Source organism: Desmodus rotundus, chromosome 7 (assembly GCF_022682495.2).
Source record: "Desmodus rotundus isolate HL8 chromosome 7, HLdesRot8A.1, whole genome shotgun sequence".
NCBI classification, from domain to species: domain Eukaryota; kingdom Metazoa; phylum Chordata; class Mammalia; order Chiroptera; family Phyllostomidae; genus Desmodus; species Desmodus rotundus.
The window spans coordinates 66,346,618-66,369,160 of NC_071393.1; the positions used below are offsets into that span (position 1 = coordinate 66,346,618).

The 22,543-nt window shown below is 41.6% G+C and overlaps 1 protein-coding gene across 5 annotated transcripts; it reads right to left on the reverse strand.

The window, feature by feature from the left end:
* Positions 1 to 415: 415 nt before the first annotated feature.
* PNP (purine nucleoside phosphorylase) lies at positions 416 to 22,537 on the reverse strand. 5 transcript variants are annotated; one of them, XM_045201762.3, is made up of 7 exons: positions 22,336 to 22,537; positions 21,612 to 21,651; positions 20,114 to 20,283; positions 18,304 to 18,407; positions 17,761 to 17,936; positions 17,459 to 17,649; positions 416 to 559 (listed from the first exon to the last, which is right to left on the reverse strand). In XM_045201762.3, the coding sequence occupies exons 1-7, from the start codon at positions 22,529 to 22,531 to the stop codon at positions 486 to 488; spliced, it is 951 nt and encodes a 316-aa protein (XP_045057697.2). In that variant the 5' UTR covers positions 22,532 to 22,537; the 3' UTR covers positions 416 to 485. The 5 variants fall into 5 exon arrangements, with proteins under 5 accessions (XP_045057697.2, XP_045057696.1, XP_045057699.1 ...); XM_045201761.3 differs by lacking the exon at positions 416 to 559 and adding an exon at positions 13,700 to 15,837; XM_045201764.3 differs by lacking the exon at positions 416 to 559 and adding an exon at positions 13,700 to 15,837 and having other exon boundaries at positions 22,229 to 22,452.
* Positions 22,538 to 22,543: the final 6 nt, after the last annotated feature.

Sequence of the window (22,543 nt, forward strand, 5' to 3'; positions counted from 1 at the left end):
CCCTCTGTAGCTTTGCCAAATGTTCATCTAGCTTCTCCTTCAACAATTCAAGAACATAATTCAACAATTTCTTTTTTGTGGAGCTCTTCCTAATACTGAGTGAAATCCATCTCCCTGTTCTAGTTCCAACTCTTCAAAGCTTTATAGAATAAATTTGGTTCTTTTACATCAATAATTCTTTTAAAGTAATAGAAGACAGTTCCTCACTATCCTGTTCATCTCCAATGTGCCATATTTTATATTCAGCCTAAATATGCAATGTGTTTTGATACATTATCCACACACATCACTCTCTGTATGTAACAGGGCTGACCTAGAGGTTCTCCCAAATGGAGACCCCCGCCCCCCCCCGCCCCCCCCCCCCCCCCCCCCCCCCCGTCTTCCCCTGGTAGCTATCACTTGGGGGATGAGAGAAGCGGAGTAGGGCCATTGAAAGTTAGGTTGCGTGTTTGAACAACTTGGTCAGTGTTTTAGTATGTTAAAACTCAACTCAGGAGCCAGGGAGATGGGCGTGACTCTAATCCACGAAGCCTGGTGTAGCCAGAGGGACTTGCGGCACCTGCAAGAGAGCAGCACGGCTGTTAGCTCTACATCACAGCCACGCTTACCTGGACCAATAATGGCAGCTGAGCAAGGCAGAAGAAACCAGACTACTGGCAAGTGTAATCGAGTGTGGGAGGAGTTGGAAATGGGTTCCAAAGGAAAATCTGCTCAGAGTTAAACCAAGGTGCGGCAGCCATGCTGGGGCTGAGCCATGCAGTTTGGGAGCAGAGCGGGAGCTCTCGCTCTCTCCATGCTGGTGCTCTAGACCAGTAGGAAGGAGAGTGGGAGAACCATGAGAGACGCCTTCTCTCTCTCTCCCTTTCTTTCGGGCTATTGACCCTGCAGCTGGAGAAGGAGAAGCCACTTGATCATGTAGCAGCAGAGCCGAGGCTTGGCTACGCGGTTTGAAAGAATGCAGGATTCTCCAGCCCTTCCTGAGGATGCAGTTTTGGATTAAAAGGAGGAGCCTATTTTTAGTTTTCTGAGGTAATTCCATATTGTTTTCCACAGTGGCCTCACCAGTCTGCATTCCCACCAACAGTGCACTAGGGTTCCCTTTTCTCCGCATCCTCTCCAACATTTGTTTGTGGATTTCTTTATGTTGGCCACTCTGACTGGTGTGAGATGGTACCTCATTGTGGTTTTAATTTGCATCTCTCTGATGGCTAGTGATGCTGAGCATCTTTTCATATGTCTCTGGGCCCTCTGTATGTCTTCCTTGGAGAAGTGTCTGTTCAAGTCATAGCAGCACAATTTACAATAGCCAAGTACTGGAAGCAACCTAAGTGCCCATCAGCAAACGAGTGGATCCAAAAACTATGGTATATTTACACAATGGAATTCTATGCAGCAGAGAGAAAGAAGGAGCTTATACCCTTTGCAACAGCATGGATGAAACTGGAGAGCATTATGCTAAGTGAAATAAGCCAGGTGATGAGGGACAAATACCATATGATCTCAGCTTTAACTGGAACATAATCAATAGAAGAAAAAAGCAAACAAAATATAACCAGAGACATTGAAGTTAAGAACAATCTAACAATGGGGGGGGGGGACAGTGGGAAGAGGGGATTACAGGAACTACTATAAAGGACACATGTACAAAACCAAGGGGGAGGGTGGAGGTGGGGAAGGGAGGTGGGTTCAGCTGCGGTGGGGTGGAGGGATGGGGAGAAAAGGCATACAACTGTAATTGAATAACAATAAAAATTTAAAAAAAAAAAAAGGAGGAGCCTAGCTAGCCTATCACGGATGACTGAAGGCAGTCAGAATACAGATGGGAATCTGCCCGGCTAAGCCTCGGACTTCTATGTCTTTTCCTGAGAGACGATACCTCTGACACACCTGGTTTGGCAGGGGGAACAGGACTATGTGTTTGTGGGTGCTTCTTTGTTTCTAAAGGGAGTGAGATTTAACAGCAGAATTCCGCCGTTATTCTAAACCTGTATAACTTTTGAATAAATAGTTCCTTTCATTTTTACCAAACTCTGGCATTGAGAACCACAGTTCTTATTGGCGGCAAGCAAAAAGAACCCAGAGCAATAGAACCCGGTTGATTCTGTTACATATAGATTCAAAGATACAAAAATCCTGAATCTGAGTCCTAGCTTAGCCACCCCTTTGCTTTGCGGGATGGTGGAAAAGTCAAGTAATCTTTCTCTATGCCTCTTTTTTTTTTCATCTGAAAATAAAAATAATATTAATGATACTGAATGGTCTCTATAAATATCAAAACTAAAAAGAATAAAGAATTATAAAATCTTTTTACAGTATATTTTATTGATTATACTATTACAGTTGTCCCATTTTTTTTCTCCCTTTTTATTCCTCTCTGCCCTGCATCCCCCTCCCTCCAGCACCCGTATCCACTTAGTTCATGTCCATGGGTGGTACATACAAATTCTTTGGCTTCTCCATTTCCTATACTATTCTTACCCTCCCCCTGTCTATTTTTTACCTACCATTTATGCTTCTTATTCCCTCTACCTTTCCCCTCCTTTTTCCCCTTTCCCTTCCCTGCTGATAATCCTCCATGTCATCTCCATTTCTGTGATTTTGTTCCTGTTCTAATTGTTTACTTAGTCTGCTTTTGTTTTGTTTTAGGTTCAGTTGTTGATAGCCGTGAGTTTGCTGTCATTTTACTGTTTAGTTTTAATCATCTTCTTTTTCTTAGATAAGTCCCTTTAACATTTCATATAATAAGGGCTTGGTGATGATGAACTCCTTTAACTTAACCTTATCTGGGAAGCACTTTATCTGCCCTTCCATTCTAAATGATAGCTTTCCTGGATATAGTAATCTTGGATTTAGGTCCTTGCCTTTCATGACTTGGGATACTTCTTTCCAGCCCCCTTTGCCTGTAATGTTTCTTTTGAGAAATCAGCTGATAGGCCTATGGGAACTCCTTTGTAACTGTCTCCTTTTCTCTTGCTGCTTTTGAGATTCTCTTCTCTTTAATCTTGGGTAACGTAATTATGATGTGCCTTGGTGTGTGCTTCCTTGGGTCCAACTTCTCTGGGACTCTTGAACTTCCTGGACTTCCTGGGAGTCTATTTCCTTTGCCAGATTGGGGAAGTTCTCCATTATTTGTTCAAACAAGTTTTCAATTTCTTGCTCTTCCTCTTCTCTTTCTGGCACCCCTATGATTCGGATGTCGGAACGTTTAAAGTTGTCCTGGAGGTTCCTAAACCTCTCCTCATATTTTTGAATTCTTATTTCTTCATTCTGTTCTGGTTGAATGTTTATTTCTTCCTTCTGGTCCAAATTATTGATTTGAGTCCTGGTTTCCTTCCCTTCACTGTTGGTTCCCTGTCTATTTTTCTTTATTTCACTTTGCATAGCCTTCACTTTTTCCTCTATTTTGCGACCATGCTCAACCATTTCTGTGAGCATCCTGATTACCAGTGTTTTGACCTTTGCATCTGATAGGTTGGCCATCTCCTCATCACTTAGTTCTATTTTTGGAGTTTTGATTTGTTCTTTTATTTAGGCCATATTTCTTTGTCTTGGCACACCAGTCTGAATGAATGTTTCTTCTTTAACTCCTTGGTTGTTGGACTTTCATACAGTTCAATTTTCTGGCAGTACTGGTTTTTTTGTTTGTTTTTAAATCTGTTGTACTTTTGGTTGTGTGAGGAGGCAAAGTGTATCTGCTTATGCCTCCATCTTGGTCAGAAGTTCAGAATGTAAAATCTTTTGTAAACAGTAAGTCATTGTATACATTTCCATGCTGTGGTTATTCACATGAAAGGTCCAGTGTCTTCCTCCCTCTCATCATAGATTAGGTCCTTCTCTACTTGGCTCTTTTGGTTAAATTTGGCCACATACTTTTCAGTTCAGCATCAATGGCTTTTAAAAAAAGTTTTACGTATTTATTTTTAGAGGGGGAGGGAAGGGAAGAAGAAAGAGAGGGAGAGAACCATCAATGTGGTTGCCTCTCACATGCCCTTTGTTGGGGCTGGACCTGTAACCCAGGCATGTGCCCCTACTGGGAACTGAACCAGTGACTCTTTGACTTGCAGGCTGGCACTCAATCCACTGAGCCACACCAGCCAGGGCTCAATGGCTTTTTTGAAATTATAGTGGCAGTGATTACTCCTAGGGGAATCTGTCTATTTATAATATCAATGGTACAGCCTCGTTTTTTAAAATGCTTTAACATGATAGCTACAACTTTTCTCTGCCCTAGCCATTCCTCCACACTCAGACATCTTTTTAATTGCTTCCTTCCATCCAGATCTCAAAGCCTGGCCACATTATACAAGTATGTCTCAATATATGTAGCACTGAGGTTTTGGGAAGGAAAGATTGTGTTCCCTCTAATATTCTTGAAGACTATATGCCAGTGTCATTACCTCCCGCAGGGACCATTTTGCAGAGCAATTTCTCTAGCTCTGCTGTTCTTGTATGGACTGGTAACAAGTCAAAGCTAAGCTCCCAATGTGGACTCATTCCCTTTCATTATCAAGGATCCCTATCACACAGCACAGTTGTAACTGTACTATGAGCAAGTCATAGGGTACTATATCAATATTGATTAACCTTTTCCCATTTAACTTCCATTTTCTCTCCTCCTTCACATCACACCCAAGTCCTAGTTGGCTCCTTTCCATGTCAAAATGTTTTCCATCAAAGAAATAAAAATGACAGTTCTTTCCCTGGACCCCACATTCATCCTTCAGCCACCACCACTTACATAGCAAAATTTCTTACGTGGATTGTTTGTGCTGGACCCCTCTCTTTATAATTACATAAGATTTTAATTTAAAATTTTAAATATAAATTTATATATATATTTCTAATTTCTGCCCTTAGATGATATCATCCAGACAGTTGCTTTAATGCCATCTACATACTAATGACTTCCAAATTTATATATCTAGCTTAAATCTCTCCTGTCTGATTCCAGACTCATTTCTCCAACTGCATAACCCACATATCCAACTGGAGGTCTAGACTTTCCAGACTTAACAGTTGAGAAAACAAAATCACTCTTCCATTAAGGGTTTTATCTCAGGAAATGGCAACTCCTTTTCTCAGTCCCAAACTTAGGAGATAGTCTTGATTTCTCCCCTTTTCTCATTCCCTACTTCTAGGTCACGTCTGCTATACCTTCAAATTATCTCCAGAATCTGACTTCTTCTTACAACCTCCATCACCACCACTGGTCCAAGCAAAAACCAACCTTCTGCCTGGTCTATTGCAGTGGTCTCCTATTTGATCTCCCTACTTCCATTTTTGCCTCAAACCATTGATCTTCTACAAAGCAGCCGGTGAGGCTTCTTTTAAAAGGTCATTCAGTTAAAAATCCTTTCAGTAGCCTCTTTTCATGCCCCAAATAAAAACCAAAATGTTTTCCCATGACCTACAACACCTGACTACATCTCCAACCTTATCTCCCACCATTATTCCTACTGTTCACTCTACTCTGATAACATTAGCCTCCTTGCTCTTGCCCAACCTTTATGCTAGCTATACCTTCTGCTTGAACACTCTTCCCTAATCACTGCATTACTCACTCCCTCATTAATTCAGGCCTCTGTCAGAATGTCAGCTCCTCAAGAAGGCCTTCCCTGAGCCAGCCTTTTTGAAATAACTCACTCCTTTAGTGAGTTACTAAAAGGGTTTTTAGCTGATTGACCTCTTTTGTTTTTTTAAGCCTATTTATTTATTTTTAGAGAGGAAAAGGGAGGGAGAAAGAGAGGGAGAGAAACATCAATGTGTGGTTGCCTCTCATGTGCCCTCTGCTGGGGACCCAGCCCACAACCCAGGTGTGTGCCCTGACTGGGAATCAAAACCAGCGACCCTCTGGTTCACAGGCTGGCACTCAGTCCACTGAGCCACAACAGCCAGAGCTGACTGACCTTTTAAAAGAAGCCTCACTGACAGCTTTGTAAAAATCAAATGTTTTTATTTCTCTAGATACTGTAGAATTGCTGGGTTATGTAATAGATTTATGCTTAACTTTTTGAGAAACTGCCAGACTGTTTTCCAAAGTGGCTACATCATTTTACATTCCCATCAGTAATGTTTGAGGGCTCTGCTCCTCTCTGTCCTTGACAATATTTGTTAATGTCTGTCTTATGTATTATAGATATTCCAATGAATGTGACTCTCATTGTAGTTTTCTTTAATTTTTAGTTTTTTTAATTGTTGTTCAATTACAGTTGTCTGCATTTTCTCCCCACCCCTCCACCCCACCCCAGCCAAACCCACCTTCCTCCCCAGCCTCCACCCTCCCCCTTGGTTTTGTCCATGTGTCCTTTATAGTAGTTCCTGAAAACCCCTCTCCCCACTATCCCCTCCCCACTCCTCTCTGGCTATTGTTAGATTGTTCTTAACTTCAATGTCTCTGGTTATATTTTGTTTGCTTTTTTCTTTTGTTGATTATGTTCCAGTTAAAGGTGAGATCATATGGTATTTGTCCCTCACTGCCTGGCTTATTTCACTTAGCATAATGCTCTCCAGTTCCATCCATGCTATCACAAAGGGTATAAACTCCTTCTTTCTCTCTGCTGTGTAGTTGTAGTTTTAAATTGCCTTTCTTTCTCTATTACTTTCCCATCCCTTTACTTTGATTTTTTCTTAACACTATCATTACCTTTTTTAAAATTTATATTTATTTATAGTCTGACTCCCTCAATTTAAGGCAAACCCCATGAAGGCAGGGACATTTTCTGTTCTCTGTATTCCCAATCCCTAGAAGAGTTGTAAAGTAAATGGAATAAACATACCCTCCTCATGTGTTCATCTCTGCTCAGCAGCCTAGAAAAATATACATTACAGGTGTTGTGTATGAGATATTGAAAAGATTCAAGCTTTCTCAATGTTTCATAGACAGAGTTTACAAGTTGAGAATTTTGGGTTTTGCTTTGTATATGTATATGCACACACACCATTTATATATAAGACTTAATAGATCTGATTATCGAAGGACAAAGTTCAAAACAAATGGAAAAAATGAACAAACATAAACGCAATACTATGTTGTCAAGTACATGTTATGGTTATCTAAGTGCCCACTCTGTTGAAAAACATCAATACTAGGTACAGATTGATGACAAGACCTAACACAGACAACACTTGAATAAATCAAACAGTGTTATTTATCTACAAAGTACAAAACAAGGTCAGTTGACTCAGACTGAGGAATAAATTTTCCAGTTCAGATAGCAGTACACACATCCTGACTCCAAAACCTTCACCAGAAGAGTGCATCATTACTGAAAACCCTAAATAAGTGAGAGCCACCTAGAGTATGGAAATGTAAGAGTGTCTCTCAGCCTAGCCTACCTGTACTCATAAGCAAAAGTAAACATGCCCACAGGCCTTCCTTGGGCAGAGGCACCTCATGTGTCTGAGGGTTATACAATGCACAATACTATCACAGGGTACAGTTAGGTTCTCTAAGGCATCTCTTTCAGACTGTCTAGGCCAGTAGATTTGAGTCCCAGAACATTGCTGAACCCAGTATTGTGGAAATGTAACAAAGATCAGTTTCCTAGATCCTTGGAAGTCCTACTAATAAGTCCTCAGACCAGCCATAGAGTGTAGAGTCAATAAACAAAATATTTTAGAAACTGGGAAGTCATTAAAAAATTTTTTTAAAAAAGGAGAACCAAGATGGAGGCGTAGGTAGACACACTGTGCCTCCTCGCACAACCAGAACTGACAGAAAATCAAAAGGCAAGGAAGTCCGACACCAAGTTGATAAAAAAGAAACATTCATCCAGACCGGTAGGAGGGGCAGAGACGGGCAGCCAGGGCAGAGAGGACTTGTGTTGCTGTGGCGGACCGAGACTGGCGGAGTGTGGGATGAACGGGGAGGGCAGTCTGACCACTAGCAGATCCTGCAGCCCTACATTCACGCACAGATAAACCGAGAGGGCTGGACTCAGAGTGGCCAAGAACGGGTCAGGCAATGTGGTGGGGAGCACCCAGCGGCCCCACATTCGTACATAGATAAACCGGGAGGAACGGCGGGGCGGAGCAAAGCAGACCGCGTAACCCAGGGCTCCAGTGCAGGGAAATAAAGCCTCAAACCTTTGATTGAAAACACCTGTGGGGGTTGGGGTGACAGCAGGAAAAACTCCCAGCCCCACAGGAGAGGTCGTTGGAGAGACCAACAGGGGCCTAGAGCATGCACAAGCCCATCCACCCAGGAACCAGCATCAGAGGGGCCCAGTTTGATTGTGTGTAGCAGAGGGAGTGACAGAAATCCAGCAGAGTGGAGCGGGCGCCATTGCTCCCTCTCGGCCCCTTCCCCACGTAGAGCATCACAGTGCAGTGACCAGCGTTACCTCGCCCCAGTGAACACCTAAGGCTCCACCCCTTTAAGTAACAGGCACGCCAAGACAAAAAAAAAAAGAAAAAGAAAAAAATGGCCCAAATGACAGAACACTTCAAAGCTCCAGAAATAATTCAACTAAGCAGCGAACAGATAACCAACCTATCAGATGCACACTTCAAGACACTGGTAATTAGGATGCTCATAGAATTTGGTGAATTTGGTCGCAAATTAGATGAAAAAATGAAGGCTGTGCTAAGAGAGACAAAGGAAAATGTACAGGGAACCAATAGTAATGCGAAGGAAACTGGGACTCAAATCAACGGTGTGGACCAGAAGGAAGAAAGAAACATCCAACCAGAAAAGAATGAAGAAACAAGAATTTGGAAAAATGAGGAGAGGCTTAGGAACCTCCAGGACATCTTGAAACGTTCCAACCTCCGAATTATAGGGGTGCCAGAAGGAGAAGAGGAACAGCAAAAAATTGAAAACTTATTTGAACAAATAATGAAGGAGAACTTCCCCAGTCTGGCAAAGGAAATAGACTTCCAGGAAGTCCAGGAAGCTCAGAGAGTCCCAAAGAAGCTGGACCCAAGGAGGAACACACCAAGTCACATCACAATTACATTAGCCAAGATGAAAGAGAAGGAGAGAATCTTAGAAGCAGCAAGAGAAAAGGACACAGTTACCTACAAAGGAGTTCCCATAAGACTGTCAGCTGATTTCTCAAAAGAGACCTTACAGGCAAGAAGGGGCTGGCAAAAAGTATTCCAAGTCATGAAAGGTAAGGACCTACATCCAAGATTACTCTATCCAGCAAAGCTGTCATTTAGAATGGAAGGGAAGATAAAGTGCTTCTCAGATAAAGTCAAGTTAAAGGAGTTCATCATCACCAAGCCCTTATTATATGAAATGTTAAAGGGAGTTACCTAAGAAAAAGAAGATGATCTAAACTATGAACAGTAAAAATGACAGCAAACTCACACTTATTAACAACCACACCTAAACCAAAACAAAAGAAAACTAAGCAAACAACTAGAACAGAAACAGAACCACAGAAATGGAGATCACATGGAGGGTTATCAACAGGGGAGTGGGAGGGGGAGAGAGGGGGGAAAGGTAGAAAGAATAAATAGCATAAATGATAGGTGGAAAATAGACAGGGGGAGGGTAAGAATAGTGTAGGAAATGTAGAAGCCAAAGAACTTATAAGTATGACCCACAGACATGACCTATAGGGGGGGGAATGTGGGAGGGAGGGGGTGAGCAGGATGGAGTTGAATGAAGGGGGGGGTAATGGGACAACTGTAATAGCATAATCAATAAATATATTTGAAAAAATCGAAAAAAAGAAGACAAATATAAAAAGGACAATTGGCAGGAAATATCCAAAATTACTGTTATAATAATTCCATCTTTGTTTTCTAAAAATGAGTGGTTTCTATCCACTGGTGAGGAAGGAGGGAGAGTTGGCATCCAAGGAAGAGTAAGCATCCAAGGAAACCAGTAACTTTCTCCTGTCCCCTCAAATTCAGACACACACCTAATCTTGCATTTCAGGGGCTTCAGAGGATCCCTGACATTTTATCTATAGATGTTCCGAGTGAATACCTCCTACCTCCAAAACAAGTATATCAAAGACAACTACTGTGCCAAATATCAACTTTATTCCCTAATGGAAAATATTCTCACACTTTGTTTGATGGAGTTGTGGGGTACTAACAGTGGTGGTTGCTGTATATTTCTATTTGAGGGGTGGAGGGGCAGTGAGGATTAATATTATGAACTGGAATTGACCTTAGGCAACCTTTGATGGTCAAAAGAACTTGATAGAACTAGGACAGGTGGGGCTACACATAAAGTAGTATTATATTCCTACTAATCTTTTATTATAAAATTATAGTAGCTCAGGTAGAAACATTCAAAATAAAATAGGAAAAGGAAAGACTAAGGTCAAAATCAAATAGCTAACAAGCAAGATGGCATACAAAACATGAATAACAGAGAAGAAAAGAAAACAAGAAAAAAGAAAGAGTCTGACAAGTGAGGTAAAGTAAGCTTCCTAAAATGAACAAATTCAGAATGGAAGTGAAAGTGAAAACCTGATGGGAGAATGGGGGTTCTTTGACCTAAATACAAGAGAAGAAAGGGAGATTAATCCCAAACATCAAGTGTAATTTAGGCCAAAATTTAAAGACAGGAAATTTTTCATTTTCATTAAAATTCAAATTTACAATGACAGAAAAAGCAGGCAGGAAGCCAGTGTTTGTTCAAAGGGTGTCTTTTAGAAACAAAAAGTAATTATGAAAATCAGAGGCCTATTTACAAAGAGAATGGCAAAGCAAATGTAAGCCAAATCAATTTATACAGAGGGCACAGCACAGAATGAATGGTTCTAGTCTCCCCATCTTCTGTTTAAAGGGGCATCAGTTAACATATTCTCTTTGTATTCCTGTTACAAATAATCTTGCAACTTATTAGTCTTGTACAAAGTGGGAAATGGCTTTTAAAAAATGTAAGACCATGTTCTTCCTTTGCTTCTAAAAAATACGAGGTAACAGCATTGACCTAACTCATCAAGAAAGCACACTACTTTATTGATGTGAAAAGATCTCCAAGATATAGTAAGATAAAATAAAATAGCAAGATGCAAACAGTACATATAACATGCTAACTTCTGTGTATAGTCGTAAGAGGAGAAAAAAATAAGAATATGTATTTTTATTTGTTCATATTTATACAAATCCTGGAAAAGCACACAAGAAACTAATAAAAAGTGGTTACCAGCAAGGTGAGGCAGAAAGGGCAGATGGAGGACATATTGTATATATTTATATTTAATGTTGCTTAATTTTTTAATTATGTAGTTATATCACCTAGTCAAAATTTTAATCAAAAAATACAGAAAAATACTAATTTAACTTCAATGTACATTTCCATTTCTAAATGCTTACACTTCACCTTTACATTTTATTTTATAACAGCATATTCTTTAAAACACTACAAAAAACCTCAACCTGATTAAAAATAAATAACACCACCAATTATGCTATTCTATACAGCTATTTTGGGATAAGAGTAATTCTACCATCAAAACAAGCCTGGCAGTTAAACTTCAATTCATCAAAATAATACAGTGATTTTCACCTGTCAGTCTTGAGTTTAAAAGCCTTCAATGACTGGCCTTCTTGCCTCAATAATAAAGTACTTCTCAGCCTGGAGTCAGAGCCCTAAACAATGTAGTCCCTCTCCACCTCACCTCCCACTATTCTGCTTCATGATTTCTTCAATTTAACCATTTCAATCTGTTAAATGATTAAACACTCCTAAATTTGCCTGCATGTAGTGCCTTCTGCCAATCCTCTTCATCTCTCCTTCTGGTAGGACCTAACTCAAGTCTCACCAATCTTTTTCCTACTCCCCATCCCCAGTGTCAGTTCTCTCCTCTGTATTCCTGTAGCACAAGCCATCACTGACACAGCACATGCTACTTTTTACACACTATTGCATTCTTTTTTCAAAAAGTTAGTCCCTCTTATAGTGTGGTGGTAGAAGCCAATTCTAAACAATGACAATATAACATATGAAAAGACTACAAGTAGGTATAGAGGGCACAACTAATTAAGGCGTTTCTTTTTTTATACACGTATTCTGTCACCCATCTAGATTACAAGCACTTTGTCTCATTATCAATTTATGGTATGGTTTTAGGGCAATGTTCTATTTAAAGGACATGATTAATAAACATTATTGATGTTGGTAAAAATGGCCATGGTAGGGTCAGGGAAGTAAGCCTAACTTAATGGAGTGTGTTTGACACCTATCCTGAGATTCAGGAAAAACAATCCATTTTGCAGGCATTCTGCAGGCTCCTCCAGAGAATAGTTTCATCACCAGGTCTTTTCAAGAACAATCCTTCTTTAGGTGGGCCTCCCAGACATCTCCCTTGACTTTGTGCCTTTTTTCTCCTGGTCACCTAAACTGATACATTCAATTTGGGCTGGATTACTTGGCATTTGGAAATTGAAGACACTTGATACACAAAATGTAGTGTACCTATACAATAGAATATTACTTGGTTATAAAAAGGAAGTATTAATACATGCTACAACTTGGATGAACCTTGAAAATATTACGCTTAGTGAAAGACGCCAGTCACAAAAGTCTGTAAGATTCCATATAGTATTCCATTCACATGAAAGTCCAAAATAGTTCAATCTATAAAGACAAAGTACATTAGTGGTTGCTTGGACTAGGGAGATGAGGGTGTAAAATGATAGCTAAAAGGTACAAGATTTCCTTTTCAGGTGATGAAAATGTTCTAAAATTGACTGTGATAATTGCACTTACCTGTGAATATACCAAAAATTATTGATCTATATACTTTAAAAGGGTGAACTTTATTATATGTGAATCTTATCTCAGTAAAGATGCTATAAAATAAAAATTGAAGACATGTTGTGTTCATGTTCTCTCCCCAACTCATACTCCTCAAACCTAAAGTTCTAGTGAATTAACTTTAAATTAATATTACCTAAAATTAAGTGATTATCACTTGCCTGCAGCTACTTTCCTTGTCATACCTCTTAGTTTGTATTATAAAGGATGCACAATTTTTCTGTTGCTTTAGGGGTATATTTAATGCTCTGACATGAACATAGTAACATATACACTTGATGTATGTATACACCCATAAAGTAGATGAATCCTACTTTTTGTAACATAAGTTACAACTAAGAAATTAGACTTTTGAATTAGGGCATCAAATGCATAATTTTAACGTGATTTTCTTCTTGAACCTAATATTCAATTATAAAACACAACACCCTCTACTAAATATAAAAAGCTAGAAATGCCCTTAAATATTCATCTCATATTTTTCAGGTGGCACCATTCTGGTTCCTGACCTATCCCACCAAGGTAGATCAGGGATAAGAAAGCCAAGCACCAAGTGCAGACCTCCTCTGACCCCCATGTCTGCCATGTCTCAGTAGAGCCCCTTGTCCTGTTCCAGTCACCTGTTGTGACAATGACCCACAAACATGTCCAGTACTTTTTATAGCTCTGTGCTTTTTTCACCCTGGTGTGAAATCCTCTTCCTCCCTTCCAGCCTTTAAGACTAAGCTCAAAGTTTAAAACTTTCCTTAAACAACCAATCCCCATGGTCCAGTGTGTATAATCTGTCCATCCTTTGGGCTCCCATCATGTGTGACATGTACCTATTTTATACTGTCTTATATTAATAGTTAATGGTTTTACACATGCATCTCTCTTAACATTGTAAGGCCCTTATAAAAAAGAATGAAATCTTATCGTTTGTGACAACATTGACAGAGGGCATTAGGCTACGTGAAATGATGCAGAGACAAATACCATGATTTCAGTTTTATTTGGGATCTAAAGAACAAAATAAACAACGTGGAAGCAGACTCACGGATACAGAGAATAAATTCATGGTTGTCAGAGGGGAGGGGACTGGGTGAAAGAGGTGACAAGATTAAGTATCAATATTGTGATAACTATGTATGGTGCCAGGTGGATACTTGTATTATTAGGGGGATCACTTCATAAATTCTATGGCTATCTGGCGACTGTGCTATACACCTGAAACTAATATATAAGTGTTGGATGTTGACTGTAACTGAAAAATAAATTTTCTTTAAAAAAGATTGTTAGGCACTTGAGGAAAGACCATTTTTACATTCCTAACATTATCTTAGCTGAGTGTCATGCAGCAATAACTTGATTATAAGCAATGCCTACAAGGTACCTCCTTAGATGAACAAGTTATGGTTGTCTGTGTATCTAAAAGGCCTGACAGTACTTCCCTCTACACCAGGTCTCTCAGAGACAAATGATAGGTGCTCGCAGACCACCAAGCTTCAGGTAGGGTTGCAGAGCTGGGGGGAAAGTACAAGCACTGATGAAGAGTGGTAGTAGGGCCACTCCAGGAAGCTTTTTCTTTGTGCTGGGCTCAGCTACGAAGGTCAAATAATGCAAACTGCTTCTTCCATATATACTAATAATTGAAATGTTACCATTAGAGGCTCATCCAGTACCATCCTTTCTCAAAAGGCACACAGGCCTGAGAGGGTGGTGTGGTTTTCAAACATGCTAGCCAGCTGAATGCAAGTTGATAAGCACAGAGTGCAGTGAGCCACGATGCAGTGGCTGGCTTACTGTGTCACAGGGAGGTTCCAACCAAGCAAACATGAAGAGAAAGACTAGAGCCCAGAACAGAAGCAATAAGGGGAAAGTGCTCAAAGAGAAGCTGAATATGAGCCAACTTCACAGGTTGCCTGGGGTTGACAGAACTCTAATCAGCAGTGAAGAGGCTGGCAGCAGATAAAGGGGTATTTGCCACTGTGTTGTCAGAATGGAGTGCAGAAGAGTACAATTGCTATTAATTATGAAAGAGGTTAGAGGAGCGAAGAAAAGAAAATCAAGAGGAAATATAACTAGGGCTTAACAAGGAACTGGCAACAATGGAACAGAAGGAACAAAAGTGGAATCGGTGAACTAGTTCAGATATTCTTGAGTGTGGACAGGAAAACAATCAGAAGGCAAGGGACAGAGGCAAGACTGGCCCGAGCGAAGTGGCCATTATATATCACAACCTAGCCCCTCCTTATCCTTTTCTAACATCTTTCTGTTTTCATCATCTTGCCTTTTCTTCAGCCCTTCCTGACTATACACACCACACCGTCTCAATTCTTAGCTACTTGTCTTAGAAGCAGATGGTCACATAAGACATGTGGTCTCACAGGCTTTTATGACAATCTTGTCCTGTGCCCTAGCCTTATCCCAAATTGCACAAAAAAGAGTAATTTCATCTCCCTTTACTCTCAAAGTATGGCAGTATTAAAGTCCAAGAGGTATTGGGCTGGCCTCTGTGTGGCCTCCAGTACTTTCGGGGAGATAGAACTGAGTCCCCAGGAATGTGAGAGCATCATCTCAAAAAGCTAGCAGCAGCTATTACTGTGTGAAGTTCAGTGACCCAAGTCAAGTCCTGAGAACATTCATGGATGTATAGTAGAGCTTGGCTTGGGCTCCAGCTTTTGGGAAATAAAGCAAAGGGAGGGGGAATTGCGGAACTGTTTTGAGAAGACAATTGAGCAAAAGAGGACTAGGCACCAGGAGGGTCTTGTGTAAGTAGGGGAAGTGAAGGATAGGGATCTTCCTCTTTTCTGCTATTACCTAAGGCTAGAGCATGTCACCCCAGCAAGGGTCTGAAGTAGGTAGCAGCTACTTGGGTCCCATAAGGTAGAGGCCAGACCACCCCAGGGCTGGTTAATTGGCATGGGCAGGCAGTGGCATGCTAGCCATAAGACTGAAGACAAACTGTTCCAATTTCTGCGCAGCTTGTTTCCCGGTATTCAGTACCTCCTCATGGTTGGCTTTCTCCCGACTTTCATAATCTGTGATGACTTTGTTAGTGATGAGGGAGAAGCCAAAGACTCGAAGTCCACAGTGCCTTGCAACTATAACTTCTGGTACTGTGCTCATGCCTGATGGAAAGGAAAGCCAAGTGTCACGATCCTCAAATGACTCTTTTCCTCACCCTTTAAACCTAATCTCTATCCATTACATCATTGACAATTTAACATCTTAAAAAACTGGAGGTGGGGGTAGGGGGTGGGGAGTGGGAGGGTGGAGGTAAAAGAAGGTAAAGCAGGGATAAATGGTGATGGAAGGAGACTTGGAGTGATGAACACACAATACAATATACAGATGATGTACTATAGAATTGTACACTGGAAACCTATAATTGTATTAACCAATGTCACCCCAATGAATTCAATTTAAAAAAAGAATTTTCTAGGTAAGTTTTGGTGTCATGTATTAGAATATCAACATAGCTTTATAAAAAAGAAAACAACCTTACAGATTCTTGAATAGACCTAAAGGATCAGAAGATAACTGTGCAATGAGAAGAAAAAGAGGAAGTGGTAAAATATAAAGTCATTTAAGTAAACATTATCCAGGAATCAATATGGATATGACCAAAGTATTTTACAAGGGAGCTCTTAATCTGGACTGAACTTTTGCTCACAGGTTAATTTGGTCCAACTGACCCAGTTAACCCACTTTAGTAACCTAAAGCAACTCTCTTATTCAGGACATTGTGAAGACAATAAAAGGATTAGCTGAAAATGATTAACCTGGAGTTGTGGAATGAGAATTCTATAGGTTATGTGATTAAGTCTGAATACCTAAATGTTTTTGAAGTTTTGAACTAAATATGGGATGCCTTTGGGTTTATTCTAAGGTTTGTTAACTCTTTTTAAAAAAATACTTTTATTTATTTATTTTTAAAGAGAAGGAAGGGAGGGAGGAAGAGAGGGAAAGAAACATTGATGTGAGAGAGAAACATTAATTGCTGCATGCCCAACTGTGGACAGAATCTGTGACCCAGGCAAGTGCCCTGACCTGGAATTGAACCAGCAACCTTTTCCTTTGCAGGACGACGCCCAGCCAACTGAGCCACACTAGTTAGGGCAGGTTTGTTAATTCTTACATTTTATACTTCGCTAATTTTTTAACCCTTTTGGTTTTTTTCTTCTTTTCCAATGTAAACATTATAGTTTCCTCAAATTACCACTTTTAGTTTAGCCCACAATATTACATGTTAAATTTTTAATGAGCAATATAGTAAGCAAAAAAACAACCAAGCAGCTAAATTGGTGTTGAGCTCAGGTTGTTCTGTATTCCTAAAGAGTAGGGCTTCAGAGGGTCTTACCCATTTCTCATCAATGTTAACATTGCAATGCTTTATTTTTGTAACTGTCTGTGGTAATTCTGAAGTCAGTTCTAATGATGTAGCTCCATGTTCCAGCCAGAGGTACAGGAGTGGCTATGACATTTGTTAGAATAATCCTTGGAAACAGTTATCAAATAAAGTTTAGGTCATTAGCATTATAGCTGTTAAAGCCCTTGATGCTGAGTGGGGAGGTTTGATGTTACAACACACCAAACCTCACCACCTTTAATATCTTTCTAGAAATTCAGTCTTCCTTAAGTCAGATCTTCTCTCAATCCACTATCAGGTCTATACTCTTTTACTCCTTCCCATCTCTATTTTACCAGATCCCTCCCTCTTCAGGACTCTAGCCAGGTACCCCTTCTCACCAACAGCATCAGCACCCAGGTTCTTCAGCATACGACACTCTGCCACAGTCTCAAAGCTGGGGCCTGCCAGCATAACGTAGGTGCCTTCCTGTAGCTCTCTCTGCTCCCCCATTTGTTTCCAGGTACAGTGAGCCTTCTGTCTCATCTCCTGGTCGTAGGCATCAGACATGGCAGGAAAACGAACTCCAAATCTAGGACACAGGTTGTATTAGCTCAGATTAATGGAATACAGTGATCTCTGTCCTCATTTCCAGACAAGCCCTTAAACCCCCCATCTATGAACAAAGGAACAAAGGAAGTACCTCTCATCATTGGGTCCTATGAGAGGGTTCTGACCGCAGAAACCAGGGAGGTTGATGTGATCACGGATCAGCATGACATCTCCAACCTCAAATTTGGGGTTGAGCCCTCCAGCCGCATTGGTGACCACTAGGGTGTCCACGCCCAGAAGCTGGAAAACCCTCACTGGGAATGTCACCTTAGAAGCAAAAGATCAGAAAGTGGCCCTGGCTGCTGTGGCTCAGTGGACTGAGTGCCTGCCTGAGAACTAAAAGGTTGCTGGTTCTATCCCCAGTAGGGGGCCTCACGAGGCACAACCACACAACTACACATTGATGTTTCTCTCCCTCTTTCTTCCTCCCTCTGGTTAAAAAAAAAAAAAAAAATCAGAAAGTGGTCTTTAAAATTTCACCAACCCACTATGCAGATATGCACGCTTTACATCCCTGAAAGGAGGGAACCAAACTCTACCCACTCTACCCAGTCAGGCAGTTAGGCAATAAAGTGGGATAGAGAACTCTCTACCCCTTCTTCCAGTTCCAACCAGACTTATGCCCCTAATTTACCTTCCAGAGTGGGTAGCCTTCATACATGTGGAACCTGCCCTGCATCATCACACAGGCTCTGCCATTCAGGTACCCAAACACAAGTCGACCAGCATGACCTGGCACTAATACAAAAGAATAAGAAAGCCATACCATAAGAGACTTAAAAAAACAAAAGGTAATAATGAATGCAATAATTATAGACCACTTTTCCAAAATTTTCAAAATGTGTATTCCTATCTATTACCCTAACTAAACTATATGTATCCTCACTTCTGAAAGGGAGCTCATGGTACATTCTACTTCCTAAAGAGGCTACTGAACTTAGCATTTAAATGCAAGGGACTGCATTTAGACCCATACAAGTTTTCTCCATTAGGACTCACAAAACAATCCTGTGGCAATATGTGCCTGTGATAGAGCACACAGGGGCCTGGGAATGCAAAGATAACTCCCCACACAGGTGTAATAACCATTACTACCACTTTCTTTATCTGGCATTTCTCCACTAATAGACATGGCCGACTTATCCTTTAAGAAATGGATGGTCTGGGAAAGGAACCAAAACCAATAGGAAGAGTTGAGAGATATTCAGAAATAGAGAAGTTTATTTATTTTTTTTTAATTACTAGTAGTAGAACTGAAGCGACATTTAGGAAAACTCAAGTGGAGTATAAAAAATAAGTTGATAAGTTTAAAAAATTAATCTACTTATCATTTAGTGCAAGTGCTGTTATCACAGGACGGTGCTAGGACGGTAGAGATGGCAGATGAAGCCAAAGATCTGCTTATCGCTTAGTACAGTGCCCTTATCACAGAGGGTGGTGGGGGCAGCTGGCTTTAGAGGTGGCAGTTGGAGCCAATGTCAGTCACTCTCATCTCCCTTACAAAATTTTGCTCTCCATCTCTTTTTAGTATTTTCTTCTCCAACTTGCATTCCCACCTCCCTGCTCTGGTCTCCCAGTCTTGCTTTTAAAGTTTGAAAAATACCTGAAAAATTTGTTAAAAGTCCTCACTTTTCAGAGGAAAGCGGAAGGAGGGTAGTAGTCTAAAAAAGTATTAAATTAAACAAGGGAAGTTAATTATCTGAGAAATTAATAAGTAAATCAAATAAGCTAACTTTTCCCTTTACTTGAAACTTGCTCCTATTTCACCTGGCCCCTTTCTAAGCCTTAGCTATAGCACTTTCCAGCTGCTATTAGGATGCGGGGAATATTATCCTCAGGTTCCTCAGAGCTCCCCTCTGCACAGCGGACATTTACCCTTTCCCCACCCAAAGGGCAGTATGTCAATGTTAGGCTCTGTGTATTCTGGATTATTTGTTTGCATGAACATGGCAGTCTGTGTATTCATTTGTTGCCATTCACTAGCATGAGTCTTTTCCCAGAACTGAAGCTAGCGGCAGAGATTACAAATAGCAGGAGGACACAGGACAAAGGAGGCCCGCCTTTGTCATGAGAGGTTACAGGCACTGCTTTTTCCATTTAAGCTGCAGAGTGATAGACATGGGACAGGAGTATGAGTTTGTGGTGCCCACGGTGTAGATGGGGGAGGTGCTATAGGCCTTAAGGGGCGCTGAGTCATTAAAGCATAGGAAATATGGTATCACATAGTACCATTGACATACACAAGCCCTATCTATCATGAAATTTTTTTTAGGAGAATTCCATTCTAATGTCAATCTGACTCGTGATTTATTTTCCTCTCTTACAACAGTTGTCTTTAGTCCAATGCTATAGAGGATAACAGGTCTGGGCACAGAAGCATTGCCCTCCCATCAGAATCCCATCAATAGCCCTCAGTCCCACCTCTCTCTCCTCCTTGCCAGTACCTGTACTTTGGAGAAAGTTTGGTATCTCACTGTAGTCAAAGCTCTGGGTCTGAGTTAATTTATTAGTCAGACCTCCTAAGCCAGAACCACAGATCACCGCCACTTGAGGTCGATGCTTGGTGTGGGACAGAAGCCATTCTGCAGTGTTCTGGTAATCTTCATAGGTGAATCTAGGGAAAAAAAGAAAAATCAAAGTGAGTTTTACTCCCACTCCAAGGGCATCATAGACTAAACTCACCCATCCGCCAACTGAAAGTCTGATATGAAATTCATTCCAGAGCCTGACAAAAGTGAATGTTTCACCATCAGTCCCAACTCATTTTGCTACAACTGTTAGGTTTAATAACTCTCCTTAAGACAAAGATTTAAAGAGGAAAGGACCACACAGTCTACAGAAGTACAGTTGAAATAATCAAATCAAGGAGGGTAGGGGGCCCTACCTATCTTATTGGCTCAGTTTGAAAATTAATTAAAACCTTGTTGCTAATAAGCTCCAAAGACCTAGGACCCCATAAATCATGGTTTAGCTACCCTGCTCTTGATCTTTCTCCTGCTTTCTCCCCTGCTGTGTTCTTCTCCCTGCCTTCTCCCAACTTCCCTTTTCTTCACCAAAGTTCTTTGCCCTTCAGAGACCTAAGGATAATGGGTAAGACATACACTTACCCAGAACTCATACATCTCACCCCCACACACACCAATCACCCTAGAATCTTTCTCACAAGTCCAGTCCAATTCTCACACCCACCTGGAAAGACCAAATACTGGGGGTGTGGGGGGAAATTAAACAGAGTTGAACACAACTAACTGAGCCTCTAGAGGAAAATCCTATCCTTCAAATGCAGAGTCTTTGAAACCAAGATGACTGCACTATACCAGGTTACCCTCAGTAAAATAGCTGGATAAGGGAGAGGGGTGAGGGCAAGAGAGCTGGGGCCGTAGGACGATAGAGAAGAGAAGCAATAAAATGGTAAAAAAAAAAAAAAAAGTTCATCAGTTAGCATCCCCAAAAGCTGCAAAGGGAATAAAAGAAGTGTGAAACCTCAGACAGCATATAGGACATCCTCATTGGCCATCAGCTCCCCAAGAACACCCCGGATCCCTGGTCATCCAAAAGCCAGTGATCCCTAACACTGGAGACTTGGACTAAGATTTCTAGGACCAAAGCAGAGATAAGGGTTCTCAAAGGTGTGAGGTGGGTGAAAGGATAAGGTCAGCCCCATTTGCTGCTGTGGCACCATTTGCCTGGCTAGTCTATGACCTTGTTAAACGTGACAGCCATTTTATTCTTCTGAGTTTCTCACCTGAGTTTGTCCCCAGGACTGGAAATTACGGGAAAGCAAGAAGCAAGAACAGCCACAGGCAGACGATAATTTGGGAATAAACCGATAATTTGGGAATAAACCGTAGCCTTGCCCCAACAGCCCTGGGGCCACACAACACCACCTCCGCCCACCCTTTTTAATCCAATTATAATCCAATAGAAGCTCAAAGCCCCCACCTCTCAATGCTTGTGTATCTCTCCACACCATGCCCCTCTCCTGTTTTGGAGAGTGAATAAAAACATTATTCTCTCAGAGATACTTCTCCGCGAATTCTTTCACAGCCCACATCACCGGCCACCCAAACAGTGGGCGGGTTCTGTTGCTCAGTTCACTAAATAAGGTTTTCCTTCTCTCCTTGGAGACTCCATCCCCAATTAAATTGGATCTCGAATTTGGAGGGAATAGATGTTAGCGAGGGACTTGAGCGATAGCTCTTCTGAAGGAGGAACTCTAGATATGGGCACGAAAGGTACCTTACGGCTTTACCTAGCCTCTACAATGGGAATCCGTGAAGAACACATGGGGTGGAATAACCTCTTCCCTGAGGGGAGGGGAGTGCCTGCCTCCCTTTACACTAACACCCCAAAAGTGCGCGCGCGCACACACACAATGGCTCCCTTTCCGAGTACACTACACTATACTAACTCGTCCCTTTCGAGCTCTGGCGGCGCCACCACAACTCGATTCCCACGTGCGCCCCTGGCGGCGGGGTCCGCACCACCGATCTGCCGCCTTGCCCCTGGCTGCGGGGTCCCGGCTCTGCGCCAGGCCTCTCCCCCAGGGCACTCGCTACCTCTCCCAGTCATAGGTATCCAGAGAAACAGGTTTCCAGGTCTTGGTGAGAGCCATTTCCCCTCCCCACAGTCCTCCGAGGTTCCCCGGGCCTGGTGCCCGCCTCACGGTTTCTCCATGGTCCCGGTGACGCCCTCTCAATGAGCTTCCCCTTCTCCGCAGGGCTCTGCCCAGCTGAACAGAGATGTCGTAGCAGGTCCGGTACGCACAGTTCAGGGCACTGCAAGCCGGGCGCAGGTTTATATCCCCAGCGCGGGAGTACCAGCCAATGGCAGCCAAGCACGAGGGCCGGCCCCGTTTCCATGGTGATAACACC